Source organism: Xyrauchen texanus, chromosome 18 (assembly GCF_025860055.1).
Source record: "Xyrauchen texanus isolate HMW12.3.18 chromosome 18, RBS_HiC_50CHRs, whole genome shotgun sequence".
Taxonomy (NCBI): domain Eukaryota; kingdom Metazoa; phylum Chordata; class Actinopteri; order Cypriniformes; family Catostomidae; genus Xyrauchen; species Xyrauchen texanus.
Window position 1 is genome coordinate 7,593,644 of NC_068293.1, and position 12,070 is coordinate 7,605,713.

Below are 12,070 nucleotides of genomic sequence, written 5' to 3' on the forward strand. Positions count from 1 at the left end.
TTGCTCTGTTTTTCTGAATTAACGACTTAATTATCTCAGAATTACGAGATAATTTTTCATGGAAAATAAAGTTTTTGCTCTGTTTTTCTGAATTAACAACTTAATTATCTCAGAATTACGAGATAATTTTTCATGGAAAAAAGTTTTTGCTCTGTTTTTCTGAATTAACGAGTTAATTATCTCTATCTCTGGAGTTATTGGAAATTGGAAACAATCCTATGCAGCCACCACTGGAATCAAAATCCATGAATAAATGAATCTGTTATATTAATAATAAACACCAGGACACGAAATTTTAATTCTAATGAATGTGAAAATGTATTAGTTCATCGACAACCACAGAACTTGCTATTGTAGCTGATTACAGATACAAATTTGATTATATTAAATTATTCTCCTAAAAGGGGGCCCCCTTTTTTGTTCAAGTGAGCCCACTTTTAGGAGAATTCATTCATAATGATTTTACAGCATACTCTTTTCATTATAGTTTTACAGCATGATATTTTTGCTCACAGTAAAACAAATTTTGCTTTCTAAATAAGTTTTCCCACAGTTTATCGAATGTTCATATTCTTTATTAACCGCTTTGGCCATTTTGGGTTTGGCCTATATGTGTTTCATACATGTCTAAGGTTTTTACTATGCATTGAAATACACTTTGGTGATGTTTTTATAAGCTATTGTATTGATTTGTTTTTATTTTACAAAGAGAATAATTTAATATAAATAATCAAATTTGTATCTGTAATTAGCTACAATAGCAAGTTCTGTGATTGTCGATGAACTAATAAATTTTCACATTCATTAGAATTAAAATTTCGTGTCCTGGTGTTTATTATTAATATAACAGATTCATTTATTCATGGATTTTGATTCCAGTGGTGGCTGCATAGGATTGTTTCCAATTTCCAATAACTCCAGAGCGTTGTAAAGTCCAAAAGTCAACATGTTTTGAAAAAGGATAGATGTAATAATTTCCAAAATTCACAACATGTTTTTATCTAACGAAATATTCCACCTCAATCCATGTTTGTTGGCGTTTAGACTTTCAAAACCCTTTTCACTGTGGTGGAAAAAACTTGCTGTACACAAAGCGAGGCACGCACCTTCCGGGGCAGTCTAGCAGCTAATATATAATATATATAGGCCTATGTATTTATATAGTCTAGCACTATTATATATTACAAAAAAGATCGTATTATGTAGGACTATCTGCGTTCAGCTTAGGCTCCATTTAATCCATATTATTCTATTTTATTCAATACATTTTTAGGGTGATGACGCCATAAAATATGACGACAGACATTAGAAGCTTCATTCTAAAACCTCAATAGAAGTTTCGAATGTAAATATGACATGACATTTTGGTCCAGTCTAGTATGAACGGTCAGAATGACCACTATGGCCATTCTAGTAGTTCTAGAATTCCGGTAGTTCTAGTGTTAAATGCAAGTACAAGTCTATTGCTTGATTAGTGTCCTTTGGAAGATCAAAGCGTGTCTCAGCCATGACAGTATTACAAATGTCATAGACAGTAATGTCTTTGTATTGAAGGCCAAGTTTAAAATATATCTCTATAAATTGTCTCAGACCCAAAGTAAAATAAAACCGGATTAAACTTGAAAGGCGGGACATGTTTACTTCCATGCAATCCAGCTAAATTAGAGCTCCTGGCAGGATTTTGAGGGATCTCATAATTCAGAAAAACAGAACAAAATATTTGTTTTAATGAAAAATGATCTCATAATTCTGAGATAATTAACTCGTTAATTCAGAGAAACAGCGCAAAAACTTTTTTCCATGAAAAATTATCTCGTAATTCTGAGATAATTAAGTCGTTAATTCAGAAAAACAGAGTAGATTTTTTTTTCTCAAGTGAATGCAATACGCTTCCGTATATTCTAAGGCATTTAATGGCTAATTTACACACCGAACTCCAACAAATGTTACACACATCCCTTAGTGCACATCCCTATTGATGTTTAGTCATTATGCAATTTATTTTTAGTTTGACTGTCAGAATCATTTTAAATGGAACATTTCACATGTTCTTGTCATAAATCTTCAAAGCTGCAAAATATGTTTAAACAAGAAGCATAAAAAGGTTTGATTTTGGGTAATGTTGATTATTGTTAATAATAACAATGTAAAAATGTATAAGCCTTTTTACTGTTTCATAATTTTATTCATTATCGTTATGTCATCATTATTAAGGCATCTCAACACCATTAATCTGCGTGAGTTATTGATGATCGCACGCACGATAGAGTAAATAAATAATGGCAGTTCAATTCAATGGTCTTTTCACATCGGGGGTCTTTAGCCTCACTGGACACTTTCATAATAAAATCATGTTAGTAAATGTATTTACTACATATTATCTGCTCAAAACTGTTAAAAATACTGTGTGTGTGTGCGCGTGAAACAGGTGGGGAAACTAGAGAACAGTATGAGGCTAGGAGCTAAATTTGAGAACATTTGAAATATGTTTAGGTCAAATATGATTCTTTGATGTAAAAAAAAAAAAAAACATTTAAAGCTGCATAAGATCCCAAAAGTACAAAGGTGAAAGGTCACATCTGCTTTTTCCCATTAGGGTCAAAATTTACCCATTAAGACAATGGAAATAAGATTTTTTTTAAATATGGTTATTTCACTAGTAAATTATTATTTATCTTAAAAAATATATTTTTATTTTGTTTGTTTTGATGGTCTTGACAAAATCACAACATTCGGTTCTGGTACCAAAAACTACGCAGTATTTATAATTTATTCTTTACCTGTCCCTGGGACAAAAATGACACTAAGACAACAGGAGGGTTAAGAGAACTAAAGGCAAAGAGCTGTCATAAATGACGTGGAGTTGGGAATGGAGAAGGGTATTAAGTGCAGCTGGCATGAATGAATGAATGAATGGAAGAATGAATGAATGGAGGTCATAAAAATAGCCACTCTAATATGTGTCTGAATTGTATTTGCAGATAGATGATTGCAATCTTGACTAGCATGACCTGCCTGAACATACATGTAGTAATGCTTGATTTTTGTTCCCACAGGAGTCCCACTGCTCATTATCATTAGCTGGAGTTTGGCCAAATACCTGCACCAGAATGAAGGGTGTGTTCACACACATGTAAAATTTTGAACACACACTGCAGCTCAGTTGGTAGAGGACTAAGTTGGTTTTGTTTCTTTTTAAGTTCAGTCTGAGCTCTTGAGAGGGCAGATATTTCACATCTGACTTTGCTGGACTGTTTACACCAACCTTCACTGGCCAACAACAAAAGATTGTTTATTGTTTTTATATTGTATAAGCAAGGCTATTTTAAACTACCGTGGTTGTGAGAACACAAAGTATGGTGTGTGTGTGTGTGTGTGTGTGTGTGTGTGTGTGTGTACTTAGCTATAGTTTGGGTACATATTGTAACCAGAATTGAGCTAAATCAGACAAAACCTCCCTTTTGGGACATTTTGGGATGAACTCATTTGGAAAAACAATCCATACATAAATTAAATAATGTTTTTTTTTATTATTCTAATACTGTGAAAAGTTTTCTGTGAATGCTAGTTTAGTGATTATAGTAATAATATTTAGCTTTATTTAAAACATTTTTAAAGAAGTGCGTGTGTGTGTTTTCAGATGTTGGGAGACAAGAGATCATGGTTGGATATGGTGGATACTCCGAGTTCCAGTCATAATTTTTATCACTGTGAGCAAACCTTAGTTACACTCCCACATTTTAACTTTTCACTTATAGACTAGTTGCCAAATCTCTCAGATTTACACACTCAAATATTCACATATATCTTGCTCTGCATACCTTTTTAGAATTAATATTCAATAAAGTACTGTTGAAATGTTTATTATATTTTGAAAATATGCAACACATTATGCAGTAGTATTTTTAATATCTCAAGGGAACTGTTTTTCAGGTAAACATGCTGTTTTTTCTAAGTATTATTCGGACATTAGTTGGAAAATTGAAAGCTCCAGACATGCGTGGAAATGTGATTAATCATCACAGGTGAGAGTAACCAGCACAAGTCTGTGTAAAGGTGAAGTGTGTAATTTTTGTGCCACTAGAAACGTGACAGAAAAAGAAAAATGCATAGCCTTGGTGGGCTTTCAAATGTTTAGTATCAGCCATTATTATTGCAGTTCTATTTATATATCGTTAGAGTTTTTGTTTTCTTTTTTTTATGGTGTCTCTGTGTGCAGGAAGCTGGCGAAATCTACATTTCTGCTGGTGTCTCTGTTTGGGCTGCAGTATGTCCTCTTCGCATTTTTCCCTGATACAGTGAGCGTCCTAACCTTCAAGATATGGAATGTCACAGAGCTTGCATTAGCATCCACACAGGTGATGACAAATACATGCACACTGTCAAGAAAAATGTACAAACTAAGGCCAGAAACATACTCAAGCAAGTAAACAAACTCGGACGCAAAAGCTTGGCTGATGCGTCCCGTTGTACATACTTGGCATGCTTTCTTGTGTGACTGTGGCATAACAAACCTCAAAACTCAAGGTGAACAATAGAGTTACCTTCAAATGTCTGTGCGCATGTTGACACTCTCACCCTGCTAACAAGTTACATTGCCTAGGCGAGATCAGACATGAGATATAAAGCATGTACCATAAAGCTACCAATGTTTGCTAGTCAAATTATCATTTTATTTGCAATTTGACTAACTTGGCCTGTACTGGCTTCTAGAAAGTACAAATTGAAAAATTATAAGCAATGAGTGATGTTAAACAAATAGGTTGGCAACATTACACTGAACAAATAAAAACAAATGTACATACTAAATACTATATAAATGTATATATATAATATACATTTATACTTAATACTTATACTTGATAAAACACTTTTACGTTAACTGAGAAATTACCAAACTAAAGTGAATCTGTGAATCATTTATTTGAACTGACTCATTAACATGAACCTCTGCACAAACCAAGCATTTGAGTTTGTTTGGAACCAAAGGCATCCGAAATATCACTAACAGTACTTTTATTTTACATTGTTGTAATTACTTCTGCCCTGTCTGGACTTATTAAAGCATGCACAATTGACATGTGATTCTTCTTCAGATTGTGTTTACCTTTGCAGGGCTTTATTGTGGCACTGCTGTACTGTTTTTTGAATGGAGAGGTGAGTGAGTGAATCTTCTTGATAAAAAATTAATCTCAGATTGGGCTTTATAAGGATGAAGAAATATATCATATGTATATACAAAATTTAGACACATCTACCTCTAGGCATATACTGCTAATATTTGTCTATCTAGTCAATATTGTCTACTTTTGACAGGTACAGTATGAAGTTCAAAGACGATGGAGACGGTGGCGCCTGAAGCAACATTTACATGGTGATCCCAGAGTGCATCATGGCTCTCTAAGTAACAGTGGCCTGCCGCTGACACAGGTCTCACTGCTGACACGTCCAAGCACCTAGATAACCTAATCACTAGCCCCTCACAACCTAATGCCTATTTCACACATTCTGCATCTGTGGGACATGCACATTGCAGTTGCATGACTTCAACAGCAGGTGCACATAGAGCTTTCTTATGACTTTTGAGTTTGTGTTGCATAACAGAGCTGCAGCTCTCTCTCTCTCTCTCTCTCTCTCTCTCTCTCTATATATATATATATACCTGTATATGTATATATATATATATATATATATATATATATATATATATATATATATATATATATAAAGTGATTTCTTTGTTACTACATTGACTTTTCCTTTGATAACAGCTGTAAATGATAACATGGTTAGCAGGAGTGGGCCTTGAAAACTATTTGATCATTTTAAAATCAAATTTCCATAAGGCTGGGGATTATATTTACTCCGTGGCAAATTCTTGGTGCCAGCAAAGCCTTCTCTGCTGGTCTAAAACGCTTAATAAATAAAATAAACTTCATCCTTTCATTCTCATTTACCTTTTTGCCTATGGATTTGCAATCGCTTTCCACTCCTAATTCATCTACTGTACAAACGAATAGGGAAAAACTAAAAGTTTAGCCAATCAGAATTTATTCCTTGATGCTTACAAGAAAACCTTAATGGATGTTTCACAAATTGCATGCCAGAAGCGGGTCTTGTTAGTCGAAGCAACATGTGAGTCTTTGCTCCAACCTGTTAGGCCTTCAGAATTTCTACAGTATCCCTCAGCAGTACAAATAGGCATCTAATGTCAGATGGTTAGATTCAACAACCAATCAGATTGATTTATTTGTTCTTGGTGGATGTGGTCTTTAGGATCAGTCCTGGTCGAGGCCTTCTAGCAAGCCTTGAGTGAAGCAATCACGCATTTATGTAATGTACGTATTCAAAAGCTAAAAGCACGAAATCAAGCTGACAGAGTCGGCTGCATCACTGCTGCTAAGAACCCGAGATGTTCTGTATGAACTTGTGATTATATAATCACAGAAAAACAGGAAAGGAGGGCTGATTTTCATTTCAAGTAAATTGGTATGTACTTTTTGCATTGTTATAGCAACATCAGGAGTTTTCTAAGTTTAAATTAGGTTACTTGTGCATTCAGTGTCGGTTCAGGTTTTGAAAAGTAATCGTGTACCCCGATGAAACAAAATGTATTGCAAGCAAAATTTAAATCGCAAATATTATTAGATGGCTTTTTCCTAGTATTATAGACCTCCTTGGTAGATTCTTATGAAAAAATATGATTTTTAAATGTCAGTTCCAGAGACGTTCATTTTACACAACAATCATGCTGCAGTTAAAATTAGGCTTGCTTGAGCATTCAGTATTGTTTTAGGTACTGGCTTTCATGTGTGGATGTGTTTTAAAAATGTCAATTGTTTTTATTAGTTGGCTGCGACGTAATGTGTGAAGTACATAGTCATAGGGTGTCTTATTCATTGTGAAATGGTGTTTTCTTAATGTCATGAATAGCACTGAAGACATAGACTTAAATGCATGGGCTGTCACTGTATTTACTGGTATTAATTCATTTAATTTACACTGAATAAAACCCAGATTGCTGGATAGAAACGGCTAAATCATCTGGATTCTGTCAGATTTACTGAAAAGATGCATGTCAATGCATGTTTAACTTGCATCAAGACCAACACGGATGTCTTTTTTCAAAAAATTGTTCAGAAGGGATGTTGTAAGTGCCAGTATTTCATTACCATGTCAATACTAAAATAAAAAAGACTGCATTTAAAATGTCATGCATGCTGTGCATGTTGTAATTGATGACAGAACAGAGCGCTTATTCACTATGAAGCGCATAGTGCCTGCAGACCACTTATATAATTAAACTGCATAATTTTGCGCTTTAATAATCAAAGTGGGCCATGTAAACAACTGCTTATCCAGAACCATCAAAAACTCACACAAACTGAAAAGCCTTCATGTCAAAATAAAAACTTGATTCAACTTGTGACAGAAATATGTTAATACTGTATCGTAAAATTGAATATTTACTATATGTATTTAAATGTATATTCACAATAAGAATTATTATAATAACAATGTTTAAGCAATATCTCACAAGCAAGAGTGTTGTACTGAATAAAAGTTTTTTTCAATGTTTTCATTTACATTGTGATGCTCTGTTGTGCAGCCTTTGACCTTTGAAGACCAATGTTGTGTTGTAGATTATGCTGTGAGGATCGTTACTGTGGCACTTTCTTTGACCAAAAAATATTCTAGTTTTATGTAATTACATTTTTATGAATTAATTTGATTAGTCACCATTTTTATGTTGAAGTTGAATTAACCTTCAGAGGATGGAATATAAATAAAAAATTAAATGGAAAAATAAAGATTTGGGGGAAAAAATAAAACATTTCATAGGGCCTTACTTTGAAACAAAATGTGAAGCAATACGGTATCTCACAAAAGTGAGTACACCCCTCATATATTTGTAAATATTTGATTATATCTTTTCATGTGACAACACTGAAGAAATTACACTTTGCTACAATGTAAAGTAGTGAGTGTACAGCTTGTACAACAGTGTACATTTTCTGTCCCCTCAAAATAACTCATCACACAGCCATTAATGTCTAAACCGCTGGCAACAAAAGTGAGTACACCCCTAAGTGAAAATGTCCAAATTGGGCCCAATTAGCCATTTTCCCTCCCCGGTGTCATGTGACTCGTTAGTGTTACAAGGTCTCAGGTGTGAATGGGGAGCAGGTGTGTTAAATTTTGTGTCATCACTCTCACACTCCCTCCTACTGGTCACTGGAAGTTCAACATGGCATCTCATGGCAAAGAACTCTCTGAGGATCAGAAAAAAAGAATTGTTTCTCTACATAAAGATGGCCTAGGCTATAAGAAGATTGCCAAGACCCTGACACTGAGCTGCAGCATGGTGGCCAAGACCATACATTTAACAGGACAGGCCTCGCCATGGTCGACCAAAGAAGTTGAGTGCACGTGCTCAGCATCATATCCAGAGGTTGTCTTTGGGAAATAGACATATGAGTGCTGCCAGCTTGGCTGCAGAGGTTGAAGGGGTGGGGGGTCAGCCTGTCAGTGCTCAGACCATACACCGCACACTGCATCAAATTGGTCTGCATGGCTGTCATCCCAGAAGGAAGCCTCTTCTAAAGATGATGCACAAGAAAGCCCGTAAACAGTTTGCTGAAGACAAGCAGACTAAGGACATAGATTACTGGAACCATGCCCTATGGTCTGATGAGACCAAGATAAACTTATTTGGTTCTGATGGTGTCAAGCGTGTGTGGCGGAAACCAGGTGAGGAGTACAAAGACAAGTGTGTCTTGCCTACAGTCAAGCATGGTGGTGGGAGTAACATGGTCTGGGGCTGCATGAGTGCTGCCGGCACTGGGGAGCTACAGTTCATTGAGGGAACCATGAATGCCAACATGTACTGTGACATACTGAAGCAGAGCATGCCCTGCTGAAAAATCCAGCTTAAACCAGCCTAAGATGGTCAGGCTGGTCTCCCAGCCTGGTCATAGCTGGTTTATCAGGCTGGTTTTAGAGGGGTTTTGAACACATTTTTTTTAGCTGGTCAGGCTGGTCAGTGTTGGTTTTGGCTGGTCTTAGTTGGTCAGGCTGGTCTTAGCTGGTCAGGCTGGTTTTAGCTGGTCAGTGTTGGTTTTAGCTGGTCTGGTCTTAGCTGGTCAGGCTGGTCTTAGCTGGTCAGTGTTGGTTTTAGCTGGTCAGGCTGGTCTTAGCTGGTCAGGCTGGTTAGGCTAGTTTTAGCTGGTCAGTGTTGGCTTTCCCAGCTAGCCAAATTACGTGACCATTACATAACGGCAACGTAATCACATTACGAATCTTTCGTCGTGGCAACGTAAGTGGTTACGTCGTGACAACCGGAAAAGTGAAATTCCTGGATTCGTCGCCACAACGTAACTTTGTGACGATGCCTGTTTGTCGTAGCAACGTTGTGGCAACGTCGTGAATCAATAGTTGTGTGTTGGTAACCAGTTGGTAATTTTAATCTTTATTAATATTATATGGGTGGACTTGCAGTACCAATCTAATTTCTGTCCTCATTTGCCCAAAACTATCTTTTGGGCAAATGAGTCTTTTCAAAATATACAAAAAATATATTTGCTAAAATATTTGTCTTAATACATCTACAAATACATTTTTTGGGCATTTTTGAAAATATATTTTAAATATATTTTAAAGGCATTTAAAAATATATTTTGCCCTCCATATATTTCAATACAAGAAAATACACACATGTAAGATTTGAAGAAAATCTTTATATGATGTCTAAAATGTGAACATGTATGTAACACATTTGAATAAAAATCAAGCAACGAACATACTTTAAATTTCTAAAAATTTACTTTTTTCAAGCCATCTCAGTTCCCCATCTTAGAATTCACTGCAAACCCCAAAGCTCCTCTGGACACATTGGGAAACTTCTTCACTGCCACTGTAAGAGACAAAAATCACAGCTATATTTTTAAAGGGATGGTTCACCCAAAAATGAAAATTCTGTCATTAATTACTCGTCCTCGTGTTATTCCAAACCCATAAAACTTTCGTTCATCTTCAAAACACAAATTAAGATATTTTAATGAAATTTGAGAGATTTCTGTCCCTCCATTGACAGTCCACGCCAATTTAACTACCAATTTAACGCTTCAAAAAGTTAATTCATAAAAAATAAAAAAAATCTTCATTTGTGTTTTTGAAGATGAACTAAAGTCTTACAGGTTTGGAACAACATGAGGGTAAATTATGAAATTGTTTAATTTTTTGGTTGAATTAATCCTTTAACTGAATTTTTCTAGTAAATTTTCCTTTCGCCAACTCTGTATCCAAAATCAAATACTTATCTACTATACAGTATTCGAAAAAAAGTATGCCAACATGGTAGTATGTCCGAATTCATAGTATTTAAAAAAAAAAAAAAAATAAAAAGTCAAAATTTAATTCATATAGAACATACATTTTTAATGGTTGTGAAGTAAATTCAAATACAAATGTAGTACCTACTCAAACAGTATGACGCACAGCAACTATTGACTTACCATATATTGCTGCCATGGTGTCCTTGTCAAGGGCATTCCTTCTCTCTGCACCACAGTCAGTTTTACTCATTCAGTTTTACTCATTCCTCCAACAAAAGACAATACACGATACATGAACATTTGTATAGGGTACAGAGGGCATGCACCATTGTCTTCAAACTAGTTTTAAATTTCCAAATATTTTTGTTCACCTTAACAGTGGAACTGAAGAAAAATAACTATAGGTATGCTGGATTTGATGGATGTTTTGGACATTAAAGAAAATAATGAAGGAGAGGTAGAATTAGCCTTTTTTTAAACTACTCTGTAGTTTTTACCCAGCAACACTGCAATTACATAATTTGTGTGCGAACCTTCGGCAACAAGCAGCTGCGTAGAGCAGGCTTAAGCATTGATGCAAACTTCACAATTTTGTTGCTAGATTTAGCAACTTTTAAACTATGACCTGGCCTTCGAAACTGTTTACCTTTCAAATTGCTGTGGATCAGAATCTCCAGTGGGAAGGAGGCCATTAAAAGAACATGTACCAACAAGTCCATTGATGCTTTAGAATGGTTATACCTGTGCCATGTGCTAACTCCACCTGTGGTTGTGATCACATAAAAAGAGATTTACAATATACATTATTTTCAAATAAATTATTTAAAACTCAACTTAAGTTTTTATTCAGCCATTTCATCCATCACAGAAATGCATAACAAATCTGTATGTACAGACCTAAATCCTCAGCAAAAAGTACTTACATAATTAGCATCACTGCAACACTAATAAAAGTAAAAATGACAACAAAATAATAAAATTAAATGTTATTACAGACGGATAGTGTACAGACAGGAAGAGCTTACCTACAAACATTTACACACTTTATTAAGAATTAACAAAGCAATGACACTGATGTAACTGCACAATGTATTTTTGCAAGGTGAAAACAAAATACTTACTTTGGCAGAACCAGACAGAGAAGACTTGGATGGAGCCTTTGGCACCTGTGAAGCAAAATATTGATAGATTAAAAACAATACACATAACACTGAGCATCATAAAATCTTTGTAGAAGTATCAGAATATCAGAACTTTGCCCAACTATCTAAACATTACTGCTTTTAAGTCATGTGACTTATATTTTGATGGATGTATGATGTGAATACACCCATAAAATGCAAGTGAATAGGAGTTTCATGTTCTGAAAAAGACAAAAAGCTTAATTGTAACCATAAGACTCCAGTAGTTTAATAAATGTGTTCTGAAGCAAATGTCTTCATGATTTTGGGTGAGAACAGACCAAAACATTCCTCCAAAATATACCTCTACTGTAAATCTTGACATCAGCAATCAACTTAATGATCATGATTAATTAAATAACTTCCTGGTTCTACCTAGTGCTCTCTGCATGTGTTAAGCACTAGAACTGTATGTCTACAGTGCATCCGGAAAGTATTCACAGCGCTTCACTTTTCCACATTTTATGTTATGTTACAACCTTATTACAAAATGGATTAAATTCATTATTTTCCTAAAAAATCTGCAAACAATACCCCATAATGACAACATGAAAG

General features: G+C 35.0%; 1 protein-coding gene across 1 annotated transcript in view; it reads left to right on the forward strand.

The window, feature by feature from the left end:
* Positions 1-5,460, forward strand: part of LOC127659260 (secretin receptor) — a 51,556-nt gene extending 46,096 nt beyond the window's left edge. Inside the window, exons 8-13 of the mRNA XM_052148999.1 lie at positions 3,057-3,117; positions 3,641-3,710; positions 3,934-4,025; positions 4,220-4,358; positions 5,116-5,157; positions 5,317-5,460. Coding sequence (XP_052004959.1) covers positions 3,057-3,117; positions 3,641-3,710; positions 3,934-4,025; positions 4,220-4,358; positions 5,116-5,157; positions 5,317-5,460 — 548 coding nt within the window. The remainder of the gene's footprint in view (positions 1-3,056; positions 3,118-3,640; positions 3,711-3,933; positions 4,026-4,219; positions 4,359-5,115; positions 5,158-5,316) is intronic.
* The last annotated feature ends 6,610 nt before the right edge of the window (positions 5,461-12,070 follow it).